The sequence below is a fragment of the Megascapheus bottae genome, chromosome 16, assembly GCF_031878675.1.
Source record: "Megascapheus bottae isolate mThoBot1 chromosome 16, mThoBot2.hap1, whole genome shotgun sequence".
NCBI lineage: Eukaryota > Metazoa > Chordata > Mammalia > Rodentia > Geomyidae > Megascapheus > Megascapheus bottae.
Genome location: NC_143524.1, coordinates 498,793 through 526,759, shown reverse-complemented (window position 1 = coordinate 526,759; position 27,967 = coordinate 498,793). Strand labels below are relative to the sequence as shown.

Sequence of the window (27,967 nt, the reverse complement as noted above, 5' to 3'; positions counted from 1 at the left end):
GGAACCACTTAGGCACACAGAGTGAAGGCTCTGCCTCACTGCAGGGAGATGGGAAGTGAGATCGGGAGTGCAGCGCACAAGGTGTGTGAAGCCAAGACCTGAAGAAGGAATGGGACAGAAGACACAAGGTGCAGAGATGGAGAAGGGGTTTTTTCCGTCTGTGCATGCCAATGCTGGGGGCTTGAACTCAGGGCCTGGGCATGATATTCTTAGTTGTTTGTTTGTTTGTTTTTCTGCTCAAAGTGGTTTTCTGCTCTACCACTTGAGCCACAGCTCTTCCAGGTTTTTGGTAGTTAACTGGAGATGAGTCTCACAGACATTTCTGGTCCTCAGATCGCAGCCTACTGGGAGCTAGGATCACAGTTGTGAACCACCAGCCCTGGCAAGGAGTTGTATATTTTATTTTTTTATTTTTTGCCAGTCCTGGGCTTGAGCTCAGGGCCTGAGCACTGTCCTTGGACTTTCTCAAGGCTAGAGCTCTACCACTTGAGCCTCAGCACCACTTCCAGCTTTTTTTTTTTTTTTTTTTTTATGTATGTGGTACCAAGGAATCGAACCCCGGGTCTTCGCGCATGCTAGGCAAGCACTTTAACCACTAGGCCAAACTCCCGGCCCCGGAGTTGTATATTTTAACAAAGTGCTGGAGATCTAGCTTAGGGCTCTATCACTGGCTCCACCCTGAAAGACTGCCCTTGGGACCAAGTGCAGTGATCCATACTGTCATCCCAGTTATCTAGGAGGCAGGTCTGAGGCCAGCTTGAGCAGAAATGCTCTGAACAATAAGAGGAGAAGGGGTCAGGGTTGTGGCTCATATGTCAAGGCAAGCTCAAACAACAGTAGTACCAACAAAAAGCAAACCAGAACACAACGTCCTCTGATTGATTGTTCCAGGAAGAACTGAAGTGGGAGGGAAACCAAGAGGTGTAGGAAGGGGAGGACCTAGTCTGAGGAGGAGGGAAAATGAAGACTGGCAGGGGCTCCAGCCAGGTGCAGTGAAAAGCAAGGTTAGGGCAGGAGTCAGGGATCCCTGAGGAGTGGATGAAGTCCCAATTCCAGCCTGGATCTTGAAGAGGCCCCTGCCACCTGAGGGGTATCTGGTATACAAGATGTTGGGGATTTCAGTGGGCTGTCCTGGGGTTTGAGATGTGTGGAGAGGGAGCAATCCAGTCCCACCCAGGATTCCAGGAAGAGCCAGCCTATTCCTGGCTCCCAAGCCTCCCAGGGGGAGGCCATGTGCCCACAACAACCTCACCCTCTGTGGAAACAGGGGCAGAGGTCTCCCCAGCTGGGCAGAGCCATCCCTCAAGGCTCAGAATAGGTTATAGGGAGAATCTTGTCTCTGGTTTCTAAACCCTTGCGCTTTCCAATCTATACCCAGGGACCTGCCCCTGCCCTCCCTTTCATATCCCACCCCTGGAGACTGGCTGCCACCACCTAAAAGTCTAGGCTCTAAGTGGTCTGCTGCAGACCAGGCTAGCGCCATGCACCGCCCTTCCTCCTCTAGTGGGTTTGTTAGGCAAAGCTGAAGGCCCATCCATAGCATTTGGCCTCAAACTCAGTAGAATAGACTGGTTGCCACCTCGTAGCTCATCTTCTTCACTGTTGAGATTTTGGTTACATACCACCACACTTGACAGCTGTTGTTGTTTTGTTTTTTTGGGGGGGGCGGTGGGCAGTCCTGGGCCTTGAATTCAAGGCCAGAACATTGTCCTTGGGCTTTCTCAAGGCTAGCACTTTACCCCTTGAGCCACTGCACCACTCGCAGCAGCTTTCTCTGTGATGTGGTACCGAGGAATTGAACCCAGGTCTTTGTACATGCTAGGCAAGCACTTTACTACTAAGACCACACTCCTGCCCCGATTGAAGGGGTTTTTATTCCTCATAACCTGTGCATTAGTGGCTCACACCTGTAATCCTAACTACTCAAGAGGCTGACATCTGACTCACAGTTTGAAACCAACCCTGGAACTGGGGGTCAGGAGTGTGGCCTAGTGGTAGAGTGCTTGCCTAGCATGCACAAAAACCAGGATTCAATTCCTTGGTACCACATACATAGAAAAAAGCTGGAAGTGGTGCTGAGGCTCAAGTGGTAGAGCTCTAGCCTTGAGAAAAATCCAAGGACAGTGCTCAGGCCCTGAGCTCAAGCCCAGGACTGGCAAAAAAAAAAAAAAAAAAAAGCCAGACTGGGGCTGGAGTTTAGCCTGATAATAGAGTGCTTGCCTAGCATGCACAAAGACTCAGGTTTGATTCCTTGGTACCCCATGCATAGAAAAAGCCAGAAGTGGTGCTGAGGCTCAAGTGGTAAAGCTCTAGTCTTGAGAAAGTCCAAGGACAGTGCTCAGGCCCTGAGCTCAAGCCCAGGACTGGAAAAAAAAAAAAAAAAAAAGCCAGAAGTGGGGCTGGGTGTTTGGCCTAGAAGAGTGCTCACCTGCATGCGCGAAGACCCAGGTTCAATTCTTCAGTCCCACATACATAGAAAAAAAAGCCAGAAGTGGTGCTGTGGCTCAAGTGGTAGAGCTCTGGCCTTGAGAAAGTCCAAGGACAGTGCTTAGGCCCTGAGCTCAAGCCCAGGACTGGCAAAAATAAATAAATAAATAGGAAAAAAAAATAGCCTAGGCTCCAATAGATCACACCTGTAATCTTCACGACTCAGGAGATTGAGATTTGAAGATCTTGGTTCTAAGCTGGCTTGAACTTAGTCTCCAATCAACCAGTTAAAAAAAAGGGGGGGGCGGGAGAAAGGGGGAGGTAATGTGGCTTATTGGTGGAGTGCTTGCATGAAGCCCTGGATTTGATTCCTCAGTACCACATACACAGAAAAAGCTGCATGGCTCAAGTGCTAGAGGGCTGGCAAAAGAGCTCAGGGACAGTGACCAGCCAGGTTCAAGCCCCAGGACTGGCACCACACTTGGGGTTGCGAGGAGGGAAAGTGGGAGAACATGGCAAGGGGTACCCATGCTCAGGAAGTAGTGCCCACTTCCTAACGATGAGACTCAAACTATCAGGATGAGTTGCTCACTTATCTTCATTCTTCCTCTTGTGTAACCCAAGGATGGAAGCCTTGTGTAGGACAGCATATTCATATCCATGGCTAAAGTGATCTGTGGATCTGCCGCTGGGGAGAAGCTGCAGACCACAGGGCAAGTTCCCAAACTCAGACTAGGTCCCATGCTCCTACTTTACCTTCTCTCCATAGCCCCACCCACTCTAGGCCTATACAGCCTGAGTGGGGCTATACCCTAGCCTAGCTAATGCTGCCCAGCTCAGGTCTAACAAGCTCTACATTTATGTGCCACCATATCAAGCTCTTTATTAGGAATTTGCAGTCCCAGGGCTTGAACTTAGGGCCTGAGCACTGTTCTTGAAAGATTTCTCAAGGCTAGAACTCTACCACTTGAGAGCCACAGAACCATTTCTGGCTTTCTACATATGTGGTACCAAGGAATCGAACTCGTCTTCATGCATGCTAGGAAAGCACTCTACTCCTAGGCCAAACTCCCCGCCCCTTTATTAGGAACTTTGACAGCTCTCACATCCTACGGTTTTGACATAGTTCCTCAACTTGGAATTGCTCTGCTTATAAGACACATACAGATCAGATTCACTGAAAAAGAGCTTCCCAAAATATTTTACAGTATCAAATGACTACAAGATCTCAGGTATCATTTTCATAATTAAATCAAAGCCAGAGAAACTCCAAACTTAGGGATGTGTTCAGCCAACATGAACACACTGAAGCTTTGGAAAGCCATGAAATTACCATTCCCCAATTCTCATCCCTTTCCTCCTGCAGGGGCTCGGTGGGAGTTGACCACTTTCCCATCCTATTAGGTCCACAGACATCCTGCCTGTGGGGTGGCTCTGGATAGGGTATTGTTGGGAGCCAGAGTGGAATCAAACTGTACCTTGATTTGCATCAGACAGTGGCTTTATTGTCTTATTGTTTTCTGGCCTTATTCTGTTTAAATGACCTGAGATTTTACCATATGAATGTAACACCTGGAAGTTCCCTGGTTTCAAGGAGGGAGAGGAGCCTGGGCTGCAGACCTTCCGAACCCGATGTGTTTGTCTCTCTTCTATTTTTTCCAGTCCCTGCCCCCTATTTCAGGAACCCCAATTTGCTGCCGGTAGGCCCCGGCAGGGTATCACCTTGTAGTCTCACTGCTTACAGTAACTGGCATGGTGTACTGAGTTTCCACTTACTGTGCCAGGCCTGCCCCATCTGTGTCCATTTATTCAGAGAGCCTGAAGGAGGGCGGCATATTGCCTGGGGACTGCTGCAATCCCCCTGCACAAGAGGCATAGCTGGGGAATCTCAGTCTGAGGAGGCTAGTCCTGGGAATAATAAAGCAAACAGGGAGCAGATATAGCCCCAAACCACCCAGGACAAAACCAGGGAGGCCCAATCCCAGAAAAATTAAAAAATGACCTGGGCTGGGCACAGTGGCTCACACTTACAATCCTGATTACTCAAGAGGCTGAGATCAAAGGATCATGGTTCAAAGCCAGCCCAGGCCCAGAGTTCAAGCCTTACAAGGTACAAAGAAAGGAAAAATCAAAACAAAACCAACGCCTTAGCCTAGCCTTCCTAGGATTCCTTGAAAGGTGTGCTGACTATAGGCAAGACTGCCCACAGGAAGCTCTGGGCTTTCTTTGCACGTCCTGCATCCCCAATGACAGTGCTCAGACTACTTTTAAGATACATAAAAAGGCTTTATTTGCAGGGAAGAAGGAATTTAATCAAACAGGCCAAATCCCATGTCATCATCTGACTCCTCGGACTCTTCTTTCTTTTCGTCTTTCTTCTCTTCTGCTGTGGAAGGAAAAGAAAGCAGAATAAGAACTTCAACTGCCCAGAGATACCCAGGGCCAGGCAAGCAACCTGCCCACACACTTCCACTTACCTGCAGCAGGGGCAGAACCAGCAGCAGGAGCTGCTGAGCCAGGTGCAGCAGAAGCAACTACAGCTCCACCAGCAGGCATACTGGCAAGCTTGCCAACACCTACAGTAAGTAGGGAAATGAGAACAGAACATGTGGCCAGCCAAAAGGTTGGTCCAGAACAGAAATGACCCCAAGAAGCTGGGCACCGGTAGCTCATGCCTATAATCCTAACTACTCAGAAGACCAAGATCTGAGGATTGTGGTTCAAAGCCAGCCCGGGCAGGAAAGTCTGTAAGCCAGAAGTGGTGCTGTGGCTCAAGGGGAAGAGCACTATCCTTGAACCAAAGAGCTCAGGGACAGCACGTAGGCCCAAAGTTCAAGCCCCATGACCAATACCCCGCCCCCAACTAGGGTACTCCTTCAACAATGTACCCCACACATAGGCACAACAACACTCTGTTGACAAGTCATATGACATGCACCTCCAGGGCCTTCTTTCTTAACCTAAGTTTTAGAAAACACAGGAGGGGTCCGGAGTTTGGCCTAGGAGTAGAGTGCTTGCCTAGCATACACAAAGATCTGGGTTTGATTCCTCGGTACCATAAATTAAGAGTGGTATCCTCCCCATTCTTTTAGGACAGAGGCTGCTGTTGAAGTATGCCAATCTCTGACCACAATGGGGAGCTCATGAACAAGGCAGCTGGCTGGCTGCTACATTCATAGGACACAGGACCTCAACAGCTCAAGCCTCAGGAGACCATCTGTCCAGCAGAAATGTTGGCAGGACCCTGTGGCCATCCCACCCTTAGTCCTACACAGAAAGCATGTGAGCAATGCCCTAAGAGTCCTGAAAGTTGGGTGGCTAGGCCCCAATGAGGTCAGCATACAGTACTCGCCACTTGTGCTTGATGTGTTCAGAAGTGCCCAAGCATGAGCAGAGATGCCCTGCTCACCTCCAGGGAGGCTTCTAGGGTACTCTGGTCCACAAGCGAAGCCTGGCAGGCCACGAGCTGGCCAGCAGGGATTAGGATGGACCATGAAATAAAAACCTTCACCAAAACCAACTGACCTTGGGCGATGACATCTTCAATGTTCTTCCCATTCAACTCACTGATTACCTGGAGCAGACAATCACAGGAAGCAGTTAGTCTCCAGTGTGCCCTGTGCTGAGGACAGAGCAGGAGGCTCTACACAGAGGAGGGAGCTGGAGTAACAGTGTGCAAGTCAGCCATTTAATGTGGGGATCAGAAACTAGATTCTGAGAATTAATATACATCAGAAAAGAGGCTTTCAAATTTGGTTGGGGGGCCGGGAGCATGGCCTCGTGGTAGAATGTCACCAAGTATGCCACGGACACAGAAAAAGCCAGAAATGGTGCTGTGGTTCAGTGGAGTGGTAGCCTTGAGCAGGGAGGCTCAGGGATGGTGCCCAGGACCCGAGTTCAAGCCCCAGGACTGACAAAAATATTTTAAAGTGGAGGAAGAAAGCAGAATTAATTTTCCCCTCAGTTCTGGGGCTTGAACTCGGCCTGGGCACTTGAGCTTCTTTTTGCTCAAGGCTGGCACTCTTAATAACATGAACCGCCGCGCCATTTCTCGTCTATGTGGTAGTCAGGAGTCGAACCCAGGGCTTCATGTAAGTCGGGTAAGCACGCTAGCACTGAAGGAGCATTCCCGCACCCGAAGGGGCTTTTGTGTCCTTGTCTAGGACACGTTTTCACCATACTAAATTACACGGCGCGGCTCCACGCAGGGCCTTGAGTCCCTCGTTTCGCCGTGATTTCAGGGCCCTCGCGCACGCGGGCCGGGGCGGGGTCTGCGGCGCTCGGGCGCGGGTACCTTGTTCAGCCGGTCGTCGTCCGCCTCGATGCCCACGCTGTCCAGGATCTTCTTGATGTCTTTGGCGCTGGGGGAGGAGTTGCCCCCGAGGGCGGCCAGCAGGTAGGAGGCGACGTAGCGCATGCTGCGGCGGGGGAGACCGGCCGGGCGGCGTCACTGGGCGGCCCGCGGCCCCGCCAGGCCTCCGGCGCGCCTCGGGCCCCCGGGGAGGCCCCCAGCCCCCGCTCCCCGCCGCCCGACCCCGGCCCCAGCCCCAGCCCCGCGCCGGGCCCCACCCGCCACACTCACGCGGCGGCGACCAGCAGGCCTCGAGCGTGCGACCTCGGCGGCGTCGGGGAGCGAAAGGAAGTCGTCCGCGCCAGGGGCGGGGGTTAACCGCTACCCAGAAGCCTCCGGGACGCCCGGGGCGCCGCGTGCGGGCGCGCCTTGATGACGCGAGAGCCGCTCAGCCAATGACCGCGGGGCGGGAGCCCCGTCCCCGCCCTCAGGGCCCCGGGGAGGCGGGCCCGGGACGGGCTGGTCGGGCGTGGGGAGAGTGGACGCTCGAGTTCGCGTGGCAGGTAAACGCGCTCAGACCCGGCGCCTGGCCCGGGCCGCGCGCCGCCTGGCCCCGGCCGCGCGCCGCCTACAGTTCCCGACCTGCCGCGCGGCCGGCGACCTCGAGTCCCGTGGTCCCCCGCCGCCGGAAGTGCGGGCGCGCCGCGTCCCGTGCGTGCTGCACGTGGGCGCGGGGCCGGGGGCCGTGCGGGGCCCGGGCCGTGCGGGGCCGGTGACCGCGGAGACCGCAGGCCCGCGCAGCCTGGCCAGCCCCTGGCGCGGGGCCCGGGCGCGGCGCGGGGTCCGGGCGCGGCGCAGGCCGGGCGGCCGCCCCACGTGCTGGCGCGCGGCCCTCCGCGCACGCTCTCGCCCTGCCCGGGAGCCGGCTCCCCGTGCCGGCCTGCGGTGGGTGGGGCGTGCCCTCTGGGCCGGGTGCCGTTCCCGAGCTCGCTCCAGGCTAGCGCGCCTCCACCGTGAGCCGCATCTCCACTGCCTGTGTTCTGGTGGTTAACCGGAGATGAGAGTCTCAGACTGGGGCCGGGAGCCTGGCCTAGTGGTACGGTGCCTGCCTAGCATGCACGAAGACCCGGGTTCGATTCCTCGGTATCCCATGCATAGAGAAAAAAAGCCGGAAGTGGTGCTGAGGCTCAAGTGGTAGAGCTCTAAAAAAGAAAACAAAAGAAAAGTCTCAGACTTTCCTGCTCGGACTGGCCTTGAACGGATATCCTCAGATATCAGCCCCCTGGGCAGCTAGGATTACCGGTGTGAGCCGCCAGCACTGGCAGCTTTTGTCCTTGTTGGAGGAAGTTGGAGCGGTAGGGTTACTGGACCCTTTAATCTGGATTGTTCTGCAAGGGGGTGACTGAGCCTAAAGCTGAGTCGTGGCCCTGCCAAGATTCATCATGCCAAAGAACAGAAGCTTGCAGGGGATGGGTTCTACAGGCCATGCCAGACTGGTTCCAAGTGTAGCATACGTGCTTCTCTGCATGTGTGTAGTGCGTCACATGCCTGTTTGTGAGCCCACACTTATTCCCCAGTGTCACAGTCGTTATTTTAAGAGTACTGTTCAAGTGCTTGCAGATTATGCAACCCATTATGAAACTGCAGTTAGATTCTTGGCCCAAACTCCTGTTCCTCCACATGCCAGAACTAACTGACCACAGTACCAACGGATGTAGGTATGGATTGGTCAGGCACCAGGGAAACTAATAACTGCTCTAGAGTCAGATCTGAGGATCTAAGCCAGGTAGGACGAATCTTTAAGACACAACCTTAAATTGTCAAAAGTAATTTCTGCTAAGTGTAGGCTAGGTTCAAGTGGTAGCTCCAGATAGGAGCTACACACAAAAATAGTCAAGGATAGGGACCAGGAGTTTGGCCTAGTGGTAGAGTGCTTGCCTAGCATGCACTAAGATCCAAGTTTGATTCCTTGGTACCACATACATAGAAAAAAGTGATGCTGTGACTCAAGTGGTAGAGCTCTAGCCTTGAGAAAGTCCAAGGACAGTGCTTAGGCCCTGAGTTCAAGCCCCTGGCAAAAAATAAAGTCAAGGGCAGAAAGGACATGGTTTTTGTTACTGTTTTCTTTGTTTTTGTTCAATACTGGGGTTTAAACTTCTTGGCCTTGGCTACTCAGCCTCTTGAGTAGCCAGGTGCTATGTCTTGGCACTCAGCCAGAGAAAGAAGGCTTACTATGTGGCACAGACATGCTATAGAAAGACAGCACTTCAGCTCTCCAGCCATTTTCCACGTAATAACTTGATTATAATTAGTTTTGGTAGTAGGCATGCATGGAGTCAATTTGGCCTGACAGGTGGTCTGTCCTGAGAAGGAACTCTTGTTCCTTTAGAGGTAGTTCTAGTTCCTAATCATAAATACGTTACCAGTCAGGTTCATCCAGTTCAATCCTGTGTTCCCCGGAACCCAAGCTGACTGCAAAATCACTGCAGAAAGATGGTTTAAACTAAGACACATCAAAAATAAAGGCAGGGTTACCCAGTATTTCTCCTTTTAGTCAGTTTGTAGGCAAAAGCAGTTTCCCACCTCTGAACTTTATCATCCTAAACTGAAATTAAACCTAGTGAATAATAAATATCCTGGTCCTTGCCTGGCTGCTACAATTCTACTTTGTTTCTTCTTGTTTTGTTTTCCTAGTCCTAGGGCTTGAATCCACAGCCTGAGCACTGTCCACTTGAGTCACAGCACCAGTTTTCTTTTTTGCCAGTCCTGGGGCTTCAGTTCAAGGCCTGAGCACTGTCCTTGGGCTTTCTCAAGGCTAGAGCTCTACCACTTGAGCCACAGTACCCCTTCTGGCTTTTTTCTGTTTCTGGTACTGAGGAATCAAACCCTGACTTTTGTGCCTGCTAGGCAAGCATTCTACCACTAGGCCAAACTCCCATCCTGATTTCTGGCTTTTTCTATGTATGTGGTACTCAAATCTGTGTCTCCTGGGCCTCCCCCTCCACGTTTTATTTTTTGCTTCTTCTGGGGCTTGAACTCAGTGGTGCCTGGGCACTGTCCTTGGACACTTTGCTCGAGGCTAGCACTCTGCTACTTGAGCCACAATGCTACATTTGGCTTTTTCTGTGTATCTGGTTTCCAGGAATCAAATGCAGGGCTTTTTGCATGCTAGGCAAACACTCTACCACTAGGCTACGCTCCAGCCTCAATTCTTTGTTTCTTTTTTCTTTCTTTCTCTTTTTTTCTTGTTTTCTTTTTTTCTTTTTTTTGCCAGTCCTGGGCTTGAGCTCAGGGCCTGAGCACTGTCCTTGGACTTTCTCAAGGCTAGAGCTCTACCACTTGAGCCTCAGCACCACTTCCGGCTTTTTTCTATGTATGTGGTACCAAGGAATCGAACCCGGGTCTTAAACTTCCGGCCCTTTTTTTCTTTTTTTTAGCTCTTTTCTTTTTTATGTAGGTCATGGGACTTGGACTCTTAGCCTGGGCGCTGTCCCTGAGCTCTTCAGCTCAAGGCTACCACCCTACCCCTTGAGCCACAGCGCCACTTCTGGTTTTCTGATGATTAATTGGAGATACAGCTGGCTTTGAACTGAAAACCTCAGATCTCAGCCTCCTGAGTAGCTAGGATTGCAGGGGTAATCCACTGCGCCCTGCTCTACTTTGTAAGACTTTTTTTCTTCTTTTTGTCAGTTCTGTGCTCCTTTTGCTCAAGTCTAGCACTCTATCGTTTGAGCTACAGCTCCACTTCTAGCTTTTTGGGTGCTTAGTTGGAGATGAGTCTCGTGGAGGAAGAGGTGCTGTGTCTCAAGTGGTAGAGCGCTAGCCTTGAGCTGAAGAGCTCAGGAAGAGTACCCAGGCCCAGAGTTCAAGCCCCACTTCTGACAAAACAACAACAACAAAAAAAACCTGGGGGCTGGGGTGGCCAGGAGTTTGGCCTAGAGTTAGAGTGCTTGCCTAGTATGCACAAAGACCTGGGTTGATTCCTCAGTACCACACACATGGGAAAAGCCGGAAGTGGTGCTGTGGCTCATGTGGTAGAGCTTGAGCCTTGAGAAACCCCAAAGACAGTGTTCAGGCCCGGAGTTCAAGGCCCAGGACTGGCAAAAATAAATAAATAAACAAAAGTTTCATGGAGACTTTTCAGCTTTTCAGCCTGAACTGTGATCCTCAGATCGCAGCCTTCTGAATAGCTGGGAGTACAGGTGCTCGCCACTGGCCCCTGGTTCTTTCTAAGAGGTGACTACGTAGTCACGTGGTATCCTGTGTTTGTCCTTGTCATTTGTGGGGCTTGAGCTCTGCCGCTTTGTACCACTTTGAGGCGCGGTGCCACTTCCTGTCGGTCTGGGTTTATTACGTATCTCCAACCTTCCCCATTTTGAAGTGTGTCAGAGTGTCACTTCTCTTCTGGGCGTAGGTGACCCTGGCTGAGGTCGGGATCGCAGTCCCAGCCCGTGAGGAGAGGCTGTGACAGCGCCGAGCCCCGCCGGCTTGAGCTGAGGTCTTTCTCCGGGCGGCGGCGCAGGACCCTCGGCCCGGCTGGCTCTGGCCTGGGCCTCGGAAGCAGGATTCGGGGCGCGAGCACCTGCGCCCGGCGCCTCCTTCCCGAGCCGGGCGCGCGGGGCGGGGCGGGGCCCCCAGCTGTCCCCCCAGCTGTCCCCCCAGCTGTCCCTCCCCCCGGAAGCGCGCAGCGCCTCCGCCTCGGCGGGAACCGGCGCGGGAACGGGCGCCCGGGACCTCCGCCCCGGGCCTCACCGCCGGCCACCGCCGCCCATGTGGAGGGCCCAGGGTGGGCAGGGCCACCTGGCCAGATTCCAGAATCAGGGCGCGAAGCCTGCTTCGGTTCCCAGGCTCGGCGCCCCTCCCAGCCAGGCCCCACCCCGTCCTGTCCAGGCCCTGAGCTCTGCATCTGAGGGCTGGAGCGGGGCTTCCAGCCCCCACTCACCCCCCACCCTCCCCGCCTCTGCAGCCTCCCAGGGTCCTGCCCGAACTGGCCTGCCTGGCGAGCTGGGACATGCCTGGCCCCCGAGGACACGTGGAGGGTGATGGATGCAGTGTCAGAGGAAGCTGCAGCTGCAGCAGCAGAAGATGCAGCCAAGGCTCATCCTGGGGCGCTGCCTCTCCTCCCTGGGAGTCAGCTGAACTTGGGCCTGTACCCTGGGGGCTGCCACAGACTGCTGGACCTGTGTGTCCAGCACCCCCTGCCGCTGCTGCAGGTGGAGTTCTTGAGGCTGAGTACCCACGAGGACCCTGGGCTGCTGGAGGCCACCTTGGCTCGGGTGCCCTGGAGTCTGCTGCTGCACCTCCGCTCCCTGGTCCTCAAAGGTGAGAGCCCTGCCCTGCTCTAGACCTTAGCCCCATCTCTGGCTCTGCCCTGCCCCTGCTTCTTGGTCCACAGGCAGTGCCAGTCACAGGACTAGTTCCTGGCTTTTCCGCCTTGCTCTGAGGCGTGGCCCCCTTCTGCTCCCACTTCTTGTCCACAGCCCAGTCACCTTTCTCCTCACACTGGGGCTGGCTGGTCCCTGGCTTCCAGCCTGGGGATTCTTGACCTCCATCTCTGTTTCCCCTTCATTGGCCTCTTCATCGTCTCCCTATCTGTTGCTGGGGGGGAGGGGGAAGGGGGAGGTAGAGAGGTAGACCAAATCACATGCTGTCCCAGCAGCTTTCGAGTGCTGACAGAGCCCAGCCAGGACCCTGACTCGTAAAAGCTATGTCTGTTTCTCTCACTTCTAGGAGGGCAAAACCGGGGGCCCCTGGGCGCCTGCCTCCGAGGTGCCTTGACCACACTGCCTGCCGGTCTGTGTGGCCTGGCTTGCCTGGCCCACCTGGACCTGAGCTTCAACAGGTTGGAGGCCCTGCCATCCTGTGTCCTGCAGCTGCACAGCCTGGACACACTGCTGCTCTCCCACAACCGCCTGTCAGAGCTGCCGGAGGCTCTGGGGGCCCTCCCCACCCTCACATTCCTCGCCGTGACCCACAACCGCCTGCAGAGGCTACCCGGAGCGCTAGGCTCCATCTCTACTTTGCAGCGCCTCGATCTCTCCAAGAATCTTCTGGACGCTGTGCCCCCTGAGATTGGAGGACTGAGCAGCCTCTGTGAGCTCAATCTGGCCTCCAACCAACTGCGGAGCCTCCCAGCCTCCCTTGGTGAGTGGCAGCTGGACTCTACTGCAGGAGGGTTCAGGGACAGGCCCGAGGGCCAGCTTAGTTTGTCGCTCCTGTCGGGAGACTTGGGGCTCTGGCCTCTCCTCTTCCCTAGGGCCCTTGCACCTGTAAGCTTGGCCTTTGAGACTTCTTTCCTTCAAGCCTACCCCTTGGCTGCCCTCCCTGGCTCCGAGGCTTCACTTGCAGCTCTGTCCACCAGTGTGGCAGAGTCTTCTCAAGAGTCTGAAGCACGAGTGTCCTGTCGTGGTGGCTCTGAGCCGTTCTCTGCCAGCCCTGAGCCTAGGCCGGTGCCTGCCCACAGCTGGGCTCCGGTGTCCTGTCGTGGTGGCTCTGAGCCGTTCTGTGCCAGCCCTGAGCCTAAGCCGGTGCCTGCCCACAGCTGGGCTCCGGTGTCCTGTCGTGGTGGCTCTGAGCCGTTCTGTGCCAGCCCTGAGCCTAAGCCGGTGCCTGCCCACAGCTGGGCTCCGGTGTCCTGTCGTGGTGGCTCTGAGGCGTTCTGTGCCAGCCCTGAGCCTAAGCCGGTGCCTGCCCACAGCTGGGCTCCGGTGTCCTGTCGTGGTGGCTCTGAGGCGTTCTGTGCCAGCCCTAAGCCTAAGCCGGTGCCTGCCCACAGCTGGGCTCCGGTGCCTGCGTCTGCTTGTTCTGCACAGCAACCTTCTGACCTCAGTGCCTGTGGGTCTGGCCCGCCTCCCCCTGCTCACACGCCTCGACCTGAGGGACAACCAGCTCCGAGACTTGCCCCCTGAGCTTCTAGACGCCCCTTTTGTACGCTTGCAGGGGAACCCTCTTGGAGGGACATCCCCAGACTCCAGGACACCCCCAGGTAGGTGGGAGTATGGGCAGGCTTTGGGGAGGGACCTGGCACTGTCGACATTCCAACCCCTCCACCTTCCCTTGCACAGCTGCATCCCAGGATCCAGAAATGCCTCGACTCTTCCTGACCTCAGATTTAGACAGGTATGACAAGGAAGGGGGCTGCAGATGTGCCCCCCCCCCGTGACCTTGGAGACACCAGACAACACACCTCTGCCTCAGCCCCTCCACACGCCAGTGTCTGTGCTCACACCACCCTCTTCCTCTCCCAGCTTCCCAGTGACCCCCCACGGCTGCTCTGTGACTCTGGCCTGTGGTGTCCGCCTGCAGTTCCCAGCGGGAGCCATCGCCAGCCCCATCACCATCCACTACCGACTGTGGCTTCCAGAGCCAGACCTCGTCTCCCTGGGCCCTCACGACTTTCTGCTCAGCGGTGTCCTGGAGTTACAGCCCCACGGGCTGGCCTTCCAGCAGGCAGGGCCAGGGTGCATGTGGGGGAAAGGCACGCCCGGGAAAGGCCTGGCCTTGGCGCTCACCCACTGTCCCCTGGCAGGACGTGGGCCTGTGGCTGCTGTTCATACCCCCAGGCCCCCGGCGCTGCCGAGAGGTGGTTGTCAGAATGCGCAGTGAGGACACCTGGAGTGACCTGGAGACCCACGTGGAGGAGGAGGCCCCCAGGGTGAGGCTGCCTGGCGTGTGCAGTGGGGGGTGGTCGGGCCCTGTCCCACCCCCCTCTCTACTGCGTGCCCTGACGGTGCCCCTCACTCAGTACCTTCACCCTAAGTGTTCCCTCTGACCGTCTCTTCACCCTCAATGTCCAGAGGCTCTGGGCTCACTGCCAGGTACCCCATTTCTCCTGGTTTCTTGTGGTTTTGCGTCCTGTGTTCAATGCTTGCCTGGTGCCACCCGAGGGGACACTTCTGTGCTCCTCTGGTCATCCTGGGGTCAAGGTCACCTTCCCCCCTGGGGCCACCGAGGAGCCTCGTCAGGTCTCAATGCAGGTACAGACGGGCAGTGCCCAGGGTGGCAGTGGATGTCGGTGTGCAGGCAGGCACTCAGATGCCTTTCTGCCTAGGTGGTTCGCATGGCCAGCCAAGAGCTGCAGGCCCTCGTGGGGGAGCCAGAAGCTGCAGTGAGCCCCTTGCTATGCCTGTCCCAGAGCGGGCCCCCCACTTTCCTCCAGCCGGTCACTGTGCAGCTGCCTCTGCCCCCTGGTATCACTGGTGAGGTTTCAGGCCACGTCCTGGAATTGTGGCCATAGGGTGGAGAACAGTGCTCTGAAGGGAGTTGCAGCCAGGACGGTCTCATCCTGCTGCCCCTTCTTGTCCAGGCTTCAGTGTGGATCGTTCCCGTTTGCACCTGCTGTACCGGGCCCCCCCCACAGCCACCTGGGATGACATCACGGCTCAGGTGGCACTGGAGCTCACCCACCTGTATGCACGCTTCCAGGTCTCACACTTCTCCTGGTCAGTGCCCCCCCTCACTCCCACCTCGCTCAGTGTCTCCAGCCTGTACAGCCACCCCCCCGCCGGCCTTGCTCAGTGTCCTCAGTCTGTACACTTGTGGCCGGTGGCTCTGCTGGTCTGTACAGCTGTGCCTCCCTCCCTCCCGCAGGTACTGGCTGTGGTACACCACCAAGACGTGTGTGGAGGGCCTGGCCAGAAGGGCCTGGGAGCGGCTGCGGCTGCACAGAGTAAACCTCATCGCCCTGCAGCGGCGCCGGGACCCCCAGCAAGTCCTGTTGCAGTGTCTGCCCCGGAACAAGGTGGTCAGCGGGTGGGCGGCGGGGTGACCCACAGGCCAGGCTGGACTAGGGCACTGGGAGCCAGTTCTGTGGTGCTTTTGCAGGTGGATGCCACCCTGGGGCGGCTCCTGGGGCGGTACCGGGGCCCCGAGCCCTCCGACACTGTGGAGATGTTTGAGGGGGAGAAATTCTTCGCAGCCTTTGAGCGAGGCATCCATGTGGACGCTGGTAGGTGTCCTGCCTGGAGGGCCCGGGGTGATCCCTTTGTCCCTGCTGCTGAGACTGTCCCCCACCACAGACCGCCCAGACTGTGTGGATGGCAGGATCTGCTTCGTCTTCTACTCACACCTGAAGAACATGAAGGAGGTGTATGTCAGCACCACGCTGGACCGGGAGGCCCAGGCTGTGCGAGGCCAGGTGGGCGGCTGAGGCTGGGCCTCCCGAGTCCCTGTGCGGGGGAGGCCAGCGTGCTGAGCTCACTGAACCCCTCCTCAGGTGTCTTTCTACCGTGGCTCGGTGCCTGTGGAGGTGCCCCCAGAAGCGGAGGCTGCCCGGCAGAAGAAGGACTCTGATGCCCCGTGGATGGCCACCTTGCCCATCAAGCTGCCGGTGCGGCCAGGGGGAGGAGCAGCCCTGTTGGTGACCAGGGGTGGCAGGGTTGGGTCCCGCTAACTCTCTTCTCCTCCCCGCAGAGACTCCGAGGGGCTGGGGGGCACGGGCGGGGGGCTGGCCTCTCCCTGACGCCTCTGAACCTGGGTGATGCAGAGACAGGATTCCTGACCCAGAGCAACCTGCTGAGTGTAGCTGGGCGCCTGGGTCCGGACTGGCCGACCGTGGCCCTGCACCTGGGCACGCCCTATCGCACCTTGCAGCGCATCCGACACGAGTTCCGGTGAGCTTCTGCCCGGCCTGGGAGGAAGGGAGGCGGACTAACACTGGGCCCCGAGGGGCAGGGGGTGCTGTCACAACAGGCCCCTTAGGGGAGAAGCAAGCTCCTGAGTGTGGCCGGTGGTCCCAGGTAGGGACTCTGTCCTTTCTCCCTCTCCAAGGGATGACCTGGATGGCCAGATCCGCCACATGCTCTTCTCCTGGGCCGAGCGCCATACTGGACGGCCAGGGGCTGTGGAGCTTCTGGTGAGGGCCCTGGAGCTAAGCGATCGGCAGGATGTGGCTGAAGAGGTTCGGGCCATCTTGGAGCTCGGCCGCCACAAGTATCAGGACGGCATCCGGCGCACTGGCCTGGCGGCGGAAGACCCTGCGGGTGCCCCCGCCCCACAGGCCTCACAGCCTGCCCTGGCCTAGCACCACAGCCCTGGGTCCTGACCCGCCTCCCTCCCCGCCTTCCTCTGCTGTGTGTGGAGGCAGCCTCTCTGGTGCAACAAACCGACCTGCTCTGTCTGCCCGCTCCGTCTGGCTTATCTCTGGGGGGAGAGGAGGTGGGAGGGAGGGGTGTCCAGGTGATCTGGGCGGGGCCGGGGTGCCCCTGCTCTGGCCTGGCTCCCCTGGGTCTCCTGAGATGGGGAGCGTTGGTGCGAGGTTGGGCTGAAGGCAGTCACCGGGCCCGGCTAGCGCCGGCGGGGCTGGAGGCTCACCGGCCCTGCGGTCCCCCAGGCCAGCGGGTTGACGGGCGGTGGAGGGGCGGCGCCGGGGAGGGGCGGGGCCGGGTGGCGGCGTGGAGGGGCGGGGCCGGGTGGCGGCGGGGAGGGGCGGGGCCGGGGAGGGGCGGGGCCGGGGAGGGGCGGGGCCGGGTGGCGGCGGGGAGGGGCGGGGCCGGCGGGGGCGGGGCCGGGGCGCCTCCAGCCACGGCAGGCGGCGCGCGGCGCAGCGGGTAGGCGAGCGCGGCGGCGGCGGCCGAGCAGAGCGGAGAGGAGCGGTGAGTGGCCCGGGGGCCCGCGGAGGCCGGGGAGGGGCGGCCTCCCGGGCGGGGCGGCCCCGCGGGGCCCGGGCTCGTCGGACTCCAGCCCGCCGTCGCCCTGGCGTGGGGGCCGCGCCGGGCCGGCCCGCCGGGCGCGCTTCCCGCACACGTGTCCCTCCGGAGAGCGGGCCGCGGGGGCGCGCGGGACCCCGCCGGAAGTGGAGGGCAGTTACGGCCGGGGCCGCCCGGGGGCGGAGGCCCGGCCCCGGCGCTCGCCGGCCGGGCAGCAGGACGGGGTGGACCTGCCGAGCGGAAGGGAGAGGAGGGCGCTCCGGGCCCCTCCGCCTTCCTCGGGAGTCGGAGGAGCGAGCGGTGGGCGCCATCAGGCCCGAGGGCGGCCGCCCGTGGCCTCAGTTTACCCAGCTGACGTGTCTGATGGAGACGGCGGAGGCGCGCCGCCCCTCCCCGGCCACACGGCCCTGGACCGGAGGGGAAAGGGCACTGCCCTCGCGGGCGGGAGGCTCGGAGGTCGAGGCCTCCATCACAGCCCGGGGCGGGGAGTCCAAGGGCCCTGGGTGCAAAGGGCGCGCCGAGTGCCGCCGCCGCCGCGCCCTCTGGACCTGCCGGGTGACAGCCCGGCCCCCCTTCCTGACCCTCCCGGGCGGACGGAGCGCTGCGTCCCGGCTCCCAGGCTGGCCTCGGTGCCCCCGGGAGTGGACGCGCCCCCTTCTTCCCTTCCTGGAGCCGCCGGAGCCGGTGCTGGCCCGAAGCGAAAGAGAAAGTCCCGAAAGTCCCCTGGCCCTGGACCCATCCCGCCGCGGGCGGGGCCGCTCCGCCCCACCTCCGCCGAGCCGGGCAGCGCGGGGCCCGGCGCTGGCTCCTGACCCCCAGTCCTGCTGCTAGCGGAGGAGCCGGAGCCCCGCCCATGCCTGCCTCCCCCCCCCCCCCCCCCGAGGTGGAGAGGGGCGGTCACCGGCTCAACCCGGGAAGGGGCCCTGGGCTGCAGGGAGGAGACCCCAGTTTCCATCATCCAGGAGGGGCCCTGGGGCTGCAGGGAGGAGACCCCAGTTTCCATCATCCAGGAGGGGCCCTGGGGCTGCAGGGAGGAGACCCCAGTTTCCATCCATCCGGGAAGGGGCCCTGGGCTGCAGGGAGGAGACCCCAGTTTCCATCATCCAGGAGGGGCCCTGGGCTGCAGGGAGGAGACCCCAGTTTCCATCATCCAGGAGAGGCCCTGGGCTGCAGGGAGGAGACCCCAGTTTCCATCCATCCGGGAAGGGGCCCTGGGCTGCAGGGAGGAGACCCCAGTTTCCATCATCCAGGAGGGGCCCTGGGGCTGCAGGGAGGAGACCTCAGTTTCCATCATCCAGGAGGGGCCCTGGGGCTGCAGGGAGGAGACCCCAGTTTCCATCATCCAGGAGGGGCCCTGGGGCTGCAGGGAGGAGACCCCAGTTTCCATCCATCCGGGAAGGGGCCCTGGGGCTGCTGGGAGGAGACCCCAGTTTCCATCCATCCAGGAAGGGGCCCTGGGGCTGCAGGGAGAAGACCCCAGTTTCCATCATCCAGGAGGGGCCCTGGGGCTGCAGGGAGGAGACCCCAGTTTCCATCATCCAGGAGGGGCCCTGGGGCTGCAGGGAGGAGACCCCAGTTTCCATCATCCAGGAGGGGCCCTGGGCTGCAGGGAGGAGACCCCAGTTTCCATCCACCCAGGAGGGGACCCTGGGGCTGCAGGGAGGAGACCCCAGTTTCCATCCATCCAGGAGGGGCCCTGGGCTGCAGGGAGGAGACCCCAGTTTCCATCCATCCAGGAGGGGCCCTGGGCTGCAGGGAGGAGACCCCATTTTCCATCCATCCGGGAAGGGGCCCTGGGGCTGCAGGGAGGAGACCCCAGTTTCCATCCTGAGAAGGGCTGGGCCCATTTGCCCTACTTAGCTCAAGGATGGAAGGACAGTCACCAGAGTCCGGTCCCGGGTTGAGGTACCTCTGAGCCAGAAGCGCCTGGCCCTTTAAAAGCTGGAGCTTGCTGGTGCACAGGGGAGCTTGTGCGTGCCTCTGCGCCTGCGTGGCCAGGCTGGCTGGAGAGGCCTCCGATGCTTGGCCCTGCCCTGGGAAGGCACTGAGGGGCACCAGGTGGCTGGCTGCAGGATGGGTGACCTCCCTTCCCTCTGTGTTCACCGCGCTGGCCTGGGACTGGGGCGGAGGGGCTTGGCCAAGGGGCCGGGGCGCGGCCCAGTGGGTTGGGAAGGGCTTTGTCCTTCTCTTACTTTGTCTCCTCTCCCTTCCAGGTGTCGGCCTCCTGGAAGTACCCCTAGAGGTGGAGGGCCGCCCTCCCCTTGGTTCTGCACACCTGCCTCGGATCTGCAGCCCCGCCGCCAATCCCCTCCACCTGCCCTTCCCTGCCCTGCAAGCTGAGTTAAATGGCTGATAAGCAGATCAGGTCAGATGGGGCTGGGCTTGGGTTCCTCACCCTGTGGCGAGGAACTGAGTCCTAACACCTGCTCCTGCACACAGCCTGCCCGCCAAGCTCATTAACGGCGGCATCGCGGGGCTCATCGGAGTCACGTGCGTGTTCCCCATCGACCTGGCCAAGACCCGCCTGCAGAACCAGCAGAATGGCCAGCGCATGTACGCCAGCATGTGAGTGCTCAGCTTCCCGGGGGCCTTCCACACAGGCGGGGCTTCTGACTTCACCTGGGGTGCCTGGCAGTCCACATGGGACAGGCAGGGCTGGCCTCTGCTCATCACATGCTTTGGTTGCAGGTCTGACTGTCTCGTCAAGACCATCCGCTCAGAGGGCTACTTCGGCATGTATCGGGGTGAGGCTCGGTTGGACTGGTCTGGCTGAGGGAGGGATAGGGCGGGATCCTGTGCTATGTGTGCTTGGGGACCTGCCCTGGGGTGCTGGGCTGAGAGCCCAGCCTCGGGCATAGGGGCTGTAGGATAGCTGAGGGGTTGGGTTTCCCTGCCCCTTACCTCCTTTCACCCCCTTTCACACTGAACACCTGGTGTGGCAGAATGTGTTCCCACCCCACTGGCTTTCATCTCATCTCCTGCTGTCTGGACTGGCCAGGTTACATCTGTGCTTAGAGGCTGGGAGTGGTGGGGGCGCTTAGACAACAATCCCTAAGCCTGGATTTTCCCAGATGCTCTTGGAACTGACCACGGACAGAAGCTGTCCATTGTATCCCCTGAGCCCTGACCCTACTAGGTCTCTGCTAGTGAGGGTACCTTCTGGCTACCAGGAAGGAGGTGTCTCAGGGCGACCCCCCACCATGGGCTCTGGGGGGTCTGATCCTCACTTAAGCCTGTCTCTTAATCATCTGGGGACAGATGGAGGAGAAATGCGGGGGAAAGTGATGTGGGGGTGGAGGGGAGGAGCAGGGGAAGAGTGCCAGAGGAGGAGCGGTGGGGGGAAGCAGCCACAGCATGGCCCATCCTGCCTGGCTCCTGCCTGCCTGGCACAGGATGAGCCCATATGTGGGTGAGAGGGCAGGCGGTGGCAGCCAAGGAGTGCTGGGTATGATTTTGCCAATTGGGAGGCCAGTGCTGGCCCAGCTGCTGGCTCATCCACCCCACCTAACCTGCCTGTCTCTCCCAACCCCCGTTCCCCGCAGGGGCCGCAGTGAACCTGACCTTGGTGACCCCAGAGAAGGCCATCAAGTTGGCAGCCAATGACTTCTTCCGCCATCAGCTCTCAAAGGATGGGTGAGGGGTTGCAGGGTCCCGGGAACCAGGGGAGAGGCCTGTGAGGAGCCCTTGAGTGGGCCTGGGCCAGATGTCCCCCAGCCAGCAGGTCTGCCTGGCATCCCCAGGGTGGCCTACCCTTGGGCCCTTACTCTTGCCCCTGACCTTGGGGGCAGCCTCTTGCTCCTGTGTGGGAGGTGCTGCCAGGGTGTGGGGGGCACCGGCCACACCCTGGCACACAAGAGGGGCTCTCAGGGCAGTCCACCCCACAGTCTTCGTTTCCCTGTGGGCAGAGGGCCTCAGCACCCTCCCTGCTGCCTGCCTAGAAGGCTGGCTATCCTTAGGGCTTCAAGCCCGCTGCCTGGCCCCACAGGGCCCCACTACCTCTACCACCTCTATCCCCACCCCACCCGTTTTGTTTTTTTTTGCCAGTCCTGGGCGTGAGCTCAGGGCCTGAGCACTGTCCTTGGACTTTCTCAAGGCTAGAGCTCTACCACTTGAGCCTCAGCACCACTTCTGGCTTTTTTCTATGTATGTGGTACCGAGGAATCGAACCCGGGTCTTCTGCATGCTACGCAAACACTCTACCACTAGGCCAAACTCCCAGCCTTTAAGCCATAAGCCAAGTCTGGTAAGGGTCCTTGTCTGTGTGTGGCTCCCATTCCTCAAGGTCCCCACCCCTCACCTGCAGGCAGAAGCTGACTCTGCCAAAGGAAATGCTGGCGGGCTGTGGGGCTGGGACCTGCCAGGTGATAGTCACTACCCCCATGGAGATGCTGAAGATCCAGCTGCAGGACGCCGGCCGCATCGGTGAGGGCCCGGAGGGGGCGGCTGGGAGAGGAGGAGCCACGCTGGGCTCTGCCTCCTGTCCCTGTCCCAGGCGCGCAGTAAGACCGGAACCTCTTTCTCACCAGCTGCCCAGAGGAAGATTCTGGCTGCTGAAGCTCAGCTCTCACCCCAGGGGGGAGCCCAGCCCCCAGTGGGGGCCCCAGCCGCTGCCCGCCCCACGGCCACCCAGCTGACCCGAGACCTGCTTCGGAACCATGGCATCGCTGGCCTCTACAAGGGACTGGGGGCTACGCTGCTCAGGTGGGAGAGCTGGGCAGGAGGAGGGGGGCTCTGCCAGCCCGCCGCCCCGCGTCACTCCCTTGAGGGTCACATCCACGTCCTCGCTTCCTGCAGGGATGTCCCCTTCTCCATTGTCTACTTCCCCCTCTTTGCCAACCTGAACCAGTTGGGCCGCCCAGCATCAGAGGAGAAGTCGCCCTTCTATGTGTCCTTCCTGGCTGGCTGTGTGGCTGGCAGTGCGGCTGCTGTGGCTGTGAACCCCTGTGATGGTCAGTGCAGAACCCAGGGCCCAGCTGGGGGTGGGACCCTGGGAGGGCTCCTGCCCTGACCCAAATCTCGCTTGCAGTGGTGAAGACTCGGCTTCAGTCCCTTCAGAGAGGCATCAACGAGGACACCTACTCGGGGTTTCTGGACTGCGCCAGGTGGGCTATGGGCCGGGGCCGGGGCCGGGGCCGGGGCCTGAGCGGGCTGGGGCTGGGCCTGGGGCCGGTGCCAGGCTCTACTTCTGACTTTCCTTCCTCCACAGGAAGATCTGGCAGCGGGAGGGCCCATCAGCCTTCTTGAAGGGCGCCTACTGCCGCGCGCTGGTCATTGCTCCGCTGTTTGGCATCGCCCAGGTAGTCTACTTCCTGGGCATCGCGGAATCGCTGCTGGAGCTGCTGCAGAGCCCCCAGGCCTGAGCCACGGGGCACCCCAGCCCTCAGCGGGGGCCCCGAGTGAAGGAGTGGTTCACCCCGCCCGCCTCGTCAACAAGGGAGGCAGGAGGGGGGTGCGGGTCCATGTGGAGGCCACACAGGCCCCGTGGGGCCCCAAAGAGACAACCATTGGGATCAATGTCTTATTTATGTAGAAAATGCAGAAATGTGTACATTCCTCGAGCCGGTCCCTGACCCAGCCCTGCCTGGCCTGAAGACCCCCAGGGACAGAGCTGGTCTCTGGGCTGGGGCCCCCAGGCCTGGGCTGGGCAGGCTGACCCTACCCTGAGCCCACCAGCTCCTGTCTCCTAGGCCGTCCTGGTCTACAAAGGGGACCCCCCAAAACCTATTTATTGAATCTGCTGCATCTATGTGGCTCTACCCGTCCTTCTGTCCATCCGTCCATCCACCCCTGCTGCTCTTCTCACTGTGGACAGGGCTGCCTTGCAGAAGAACGGGGAGGGGCAGGGTCTCCTGCCCCGTGTTGAGCCCAGATTTCCAGGTCGATGGGGTCACACTGAGTTTTGACCCGCCCATGCACACGCACAGGTGCACACGCTCTGGGAACCCTAGGGCCTTCATCAGAGGGCAGACCTAGGTCCCGTGGTGTCTTGTGTACTTGTGTTGTGGGTGCAGATGGTGCCTCCCTGCCCTCAGGTGACCTGGCTGTGTAGGACAGGGCTGAGAGGACACTGCTGCTCCTGCTGTGGCCAGGCACTGTTGGCTCTGGGCTGTGTGCACCCCACCTCCTCTGTTGACCTCACCCCACAGTTTCTCTCCCTCGGCCTTTCTTCTGATACACCCACCCCTGAAAAGGGGAAGGGAAGACATAGGGGCCAGTATGGACCTAGGGCTGCCTGCACGGCTGCAGCCCAGGCCCACGCTAAGTTCCCGTCCTCCCGGTCCTGGTCCAAGTGCGTTGAGGCAGGTGCCCTCCCAGCCGTGGCCCCGTGGTTGTGTTGGTGATTGACCCTGGTGATTGTGCTGGTGCTGTGTCCCCACACCGAGCCCCCCCTGGGGAGGCCCCTCCCCAGTGACACTACCTGGGACAGGTCCAGCCCCTCCTGACATATCTGTACCTTGAAAGCTGCTGCTTACAGAATTATATTTTTTTTCTTTTGAAGAGTTTTAAGGAGTTGTAATTTTTTGTGTCTTGTCATGTAAGAGGATAAATAAATATTCTAAGTAGAGGCCTGCTCTCTGTGGGTGTTTTGGGGGATGGGGCGGGCTGCTCCGCTCCCTGCGGGGGAGGGGGGGTGGGGGGCCCTCCTTCCCTGTAGAGCCCCGCCCTTCCTTGCCAGCCGCCCTCTCCCTGCGGCCCCGCCCCCTGCCCCGCCGGCCCCGCCCTCTCCCTGCGGCCCCGCCCCCTGCCCTGCCGGCCCCGCCCCTCCCGCTCTGCGCGTCCTGGGCGGGGAGAGGTGCATTGTGGGAAACTCCCGGGCTGCTGCTGCGCTCGCTCGCCCGCTCCCTCCGCTCCCTCCGCAGTCCGGTCCCGCCTGCTGTCCGCAGTCCTGCCTGCTGTCCTCGGGAGGGAGCGCACACCGGGAGCCAGAGGCCGAGGCGCCCCAGGTAGGCCGGGCGGGGGTGGCCCGGGCTGGAGGTCACCGGGGAGGCCCGCGGCCTCCGTCCCCTCCGGCAGCCCTGGGGAGGGGAAGGCGACCTTCCCGAGAGCCCGAAACACAGCGCTGGAAGCGACCTGCTCTTGGGGCCCTTGAGGCCTCACGAGGGGCTGGGGGGCTGGGCTCCCCAGCTCGGGGTGGAGGGTGGGCGCAGGGCCTCGCGTGCCGTGACCTTCGGGTGACCTTCAGTGCGGTCACCGCGCCCGGCTCCTCGGCACTCCGCCTGGGGGTGGGGGCATTTCTCCTCCTCCCGGTGCAGAGGGCCTTAGGGAAGGGCTCGGGGACATGGAACATCGGGGTGAGGCCTTTGCTACGCCCCAAGGCCCCACCCAATGCAACACCAAGCTCTGCCCAGAGGAGCCCCAGACTGAGCCCAGCAGGGGCCTCCTGCCCTTGCCCTGGAGGCAGGTGAAGCCCCAGCCGGAGGAAGACCCGAGAAGCCGGGTGGGGCAGGTGGCAGGCTGGAGGCCCAGACAGACTCCTGCCTGCCCATCTTAGGCACCTCTTGTTTCGTCACCCCCCGGTCCTTGTAGTCCCAGTAGCCCGGGTCCACTCCTTATCCTTACAGCTCCAAGAGTCCCTGCCCTGTGTCCTCCACCTAGGTCTTGGCCACAACGTAGCCTGCGGCCCCTTGTGAGGCAGCAGCACTCAGCTCTGCTGGTGCCCAGGGGCGTCCACCCTCCCCTTCCTTCACCCCTTCTTGACCAGAACCATTGCCTTTCAGTTCTCACAGCTGGGTACCTGCTTCCCTGTCTCCATGCCAACTGTGGTACGGGCATGACCAGCTTACAGATGAGGAAGCTGAGACCTCTGTCTGGTCTCCAGCTCCTCCCCATTCCACCTAGGCGGGGACCTCTGGCCGAGGACCTTCTCTGGAGTGGTCAGGGGTCAGTGGAGGTCAGGTTGTGGAAGGGGCGGGCCTGAGCTCCCTGGAGGCTTCCGAGCTGGGGCTCCTAGGGACTCCCGAGAACTGGGAAGGGTCTCCGTGGAGCATAGGAGGGAACTTGTCCCTTGTCACAGCCTGGCTTGTGTCTCCCTCAGGCCCATAGAATGCCAAAGGGTGAGCTGTCCTGATACTGTGGTCCACTCATCTGCCTATCCACACGCCCTGCCCAGCTGCCAGTACTCTCACCATGGAGTCCAGGGGAAAGTTGGCCAGCAGCCCCAAGCCCGATGCCAAGGTGTCTCAGGCTCCCACAGAAGCCAAGGCCACTCCAGCCACTGATGGGAAAGGTCCCTTGACCAAGCCTGGGAAGAAGGAGACCCAGGCAGAAAAGCAGGAGCAGCCAGCAGCCCCCTCACCCACTCCTGCCAAGAAGACCCCAGCCAAGGCAGACCCTTCTCTTCTCAACAACCACAGCAACCTGAAACCGGCCCCCACAGCCCCCACGGCCCCCACCAGTCCTGACACAACCCCAGAGCCCAAGGGTCCTGGAGATGGGGCCGAGGAGGATGGGTCTTCCAAGGGGGCTTCAGGGGGCCGAGGCCCCTGGCCCTGTGAGAACTTGACCCCTCTGATGGTGGCTGGGGGTGTGGCTGTGGCAGCCATGGCCCTTCTTCTTGGTGTGGCCTACCTGGCTCGGAAGAAATAACACCTGGCGGGGACACAGAGCTATGTACTGTACAGACACACCTGGGGATCTAGTGCATGCAAATTCATACAAACCTATCTATACATATACACATACGTCATAGAGAGACATATAGGTAAATATATATGTGTGTGTGTGTGTGTGTGTGTGTGTGTGTGTGTGTGCGCCCCCCATATACATGCAGCAGGAGAAAGATGGGCAGCCCACCTACAGAGGGCAGAGAGCCCACCTCTGCCGCCCCTGGAATGTCCCCCTCCTAGCTCTGGGGCAGAAGGACGCTAGGCTCTAGGATTGACAGGTCAGGGCAAGGCAGGGAGAGCTCTAATACCAAGCAGAGGTCAGAGAGTTGGAACCATGAAGAAAGGACAGACCCTGTGTGCGGTCCCCGAGTCCTGTCGGCCTCTAGGACGGTGAGCGGGCAGGGCAGCCCATGGGAACGGGAGAGGGCATGCTGTTTCCCTTTCTCCATCTCTGCCTTCCCAAGCCTCTGGGGAGTAGAGCTACCTCCCCTTCCTGCCCTCTGCCCTGGCTAGGTGGGAAAGGCAGAGCCTAAGAACTAGTTTGGGAAGGGGCCCCCAAGGTTAGCCTTTTTCCTGTTGCCCTGGAGAAGCCCCTGAAGCTGGGAGCAGCACCCTTCACGCCCAGATCAGCCACTGTCCTGGGGTGACTGAGACTGGAAGGGAAGCAGGGGGAACATGGAGGACCCGTATTCCACAGCTGTGCCTGCCCGACAGCCCCCAAAGACTCCCCCTCCTGCCTGCACCTCACACCCTCCGAGTCTCCAGCGTATAAATGCAATAACACAGGTAGAGTAGAACTGCTAGCAGGAAAACCCGCCGGGCAGCCCCTCCGCATGCCGGGTTCCAGCTTGCCCCTGGTGCGGTGTCAGGGGCCAGCCTCTGGAAGGTGCTGATGGGGACTGTGAGAACACTGCCCTCCCCTGCCCACTGGCCACAGGAACCCTGGGCCTGAGTGGAGTCTGAAATAAACGCTGTTGTCTAATGGTTGGGCTGGCGTCCTCACCTGCATGCATCTGGGAAGGGACAGGAACTTCAACTGAACCATCCTTGAGGACAACAGGGTGGGCTGTCCGGGGCAGAGGGAGGAAGACCTAAGTCTCCTGGTGCTAGCTCCTATCCTGAACCTGGAGGGCCCTGCCTGGCCCCCTGCCCCAGCTTCACCCAGAACTCACATCACAGATGATCCTCTCTGGCCTGCCCGGACTGCTGGCCACACTGCCCTCCAGCAGAATGCCTGCTCCTCAGGCGACCTTCCCTCTCTGCAGGGAGGTCCTGCTTTACTCACCTCTCTGCTGCATCCAGTGAGCAGGGCTGTGGGAGCCAAGCCCACTGAGCCCAACTCCGCAGCCCTGCGAGGACCTCAGGGCTCTGAGGCTGGCTGGGGGGAGGTTGCTGACTTCCTCCTCCCGGCTTCCAACACAGCTCTTTCCCTCCCAGTATGGGCTCCCCATGCAGTAACCCCAGCGTACCCCCACATGCCAGCCCAGACCACTCCTCCATCTTTCCTTGGCCATGACCAACGCCCAGTGCTCCTCCACAGCAGAGTCAGCTTTGCTGAGCTTGGACCTTCCAGAGGAAGGAAACACTGCCACCTGGTGTCCCCCAGACCCCTGCCTGGCCCATGGTGCCGGGGGACATTTCCTACCTGACCCTAGACCTCCAGGTGGGGCCCTTTCAATCTGTCACCCATGGCTTCACCTTAAAATGGGTAAGTACTTCCCAATACTTGACTTGAAAAGGACCTGAGGGGCAGTGAGGGGACAGTGATGGACCTGCCCTCCTCACCACAAGCCTGAGGCACGGCCCTCTGATGTAGCAGAATCCCTCCTTTAATTTACTAGGCTCTGTTCAGGCACATTCAGGTTTAAAATTGCAACTATACAGATGGACACCGGTGACTCCTGCCCACAATCCTAGCTACTCAGGAGACTGAGATCTGAGGATCAAGGTTCAAAGCCAGCTCAACCAATAGTAAAAAGCAAAAAGCTAGGAGTGGA

General features: G+C 59.8%; 4 protein-coding genes and 1 non-coding gene across 6 annotated transcripts; 3 read left to right on the top strand and 2 right to left on the bottom strand.

Moving 5' to 3' along the window:
- Nucleotides 1-4,692: 4,692 nt before the first annotated feature.
- On the bottom strand, nt 4,693-7,109 carry Rplp2 (ribosomal protein lateral stalk subunit P2). Of its 2 annotated transcripts, none has more exons than XM_090347111.1 (5): nt 7,010-7,109; nt 6,722-6,845; nt 5,953-6,001; nt 4,905-5,003; nt 4,693-4,813 (listed from the first exon to the last, which is right to left on the bottom strand). In XM_090347111.1, the coding sequence occupies exons 2-5, from the start codon at nt 6,842-6,844 to the stop codon at nt 4,737-4,739; spliced, it is 348 nt and encodes a 115-aa protein (XP_090203237.1). In that variant the 5' UTR covers nt 6,845; nt 7,010-7,109; the 3' UTR covers nt 4,693-4,736. The 2 variants fall into 2 exon arrangements, with proteins under 2 accessions (XP_090203237.1, XP_090203238.1); XM_090347112.1 differs by having other exon boundaries at nt 4,693-4,810.
- On the bottom strand, nt 5,792-5,920 carry LOC150052194 (small nucleolar RNA SNORA52). Its single transcript, XR_016538176.1, has one exon. It is a non-coding gene; the product is annotated as a small nucleolar RNA SNORA52 (small nucleolar RNA).
- A 4,335-nt stretch (nt 7,110-11,444) lies between the features above and the next one.
- Pidd1 (p53-induced death domain protein 1) lies at nt 11,445-16,835 on the top strand. Its single transcript, XM_090347110.1, has 15 exons — nt 11,445-12,040; nt 12,449-12,862; nt 13,494-13,703; nt 13,783-13,837; nt 13,966-14,167; nt 14,247-14,372; nt 14,515-14,694; nt 14,769-14,916; nt 15,024-15,159; nt 15,308-15,458; nt 15,542-15,665; nt 15,736-15,854; nt 15,933-16,046; nt 16,130-16,329; nt 16,487-16,835. Exons 1-15 carry the CDS (start codon nt 11,761-11,763, stop codon nt 16,737-16,739), a joined length of 2,712 nt encoding a protein of 903 aa, XP_090203236.1. The 5' UTR covers nt 11,445-11,760; the 3' UTR covers nt 16,740-16,835.
- Nucleotides 16,836-18,875: 2,040 nt separating this feature from the next.
- On the top strand, nt 18,876-23,183 carry Slc25a22 (solute carrier family 25 member 22). Its single transcript, XM_090347109.1, has 10 exons — nt 18,876-19,422; nt 19,578-19,729; nt 19,804-19,929; nt 20,053-20,108; nt 20,907-20,997; nt 21,668-21,786; nt 21,891-22,065; nt 22,159-22,313; nt 22,391-22,466; nt 22,571-23,183. The coding sequence occupies exons 2-10, from the start codon at nt 19,710-19,712 to the stop codon at nt 22,722-22,724; spliced, it is 972 nt and encodes a 323-aa protein (XP_090203235.1). The 5' UTR covers nt 18,876-19,422; nt 19,578-19,709; the 3' UTR covers nt 22,725-23,183.
- A 2,211-nt stretch (nt 23,184-25,394) lies between these two features.
- Nucleotides 25,395-26,952, top strand: Cend1 (cell cycle exit and neuronal differentiation 1). Its single transcript, XM_090347108.1, has one exon. It carries the CDS (start codon nt 25,492-25,494, stop codon nt 25,948-25,950), a length of 459 nt encoding a protein of 152 aa, XP_090203234.1. The 5' UTR covers nt 25,395-25,491; the 3' UTR covers nt 25,951-26,952.
- The last annotated feature ends 1,015 nt before the right edge of the window (nt 26,953-27,967 follow it).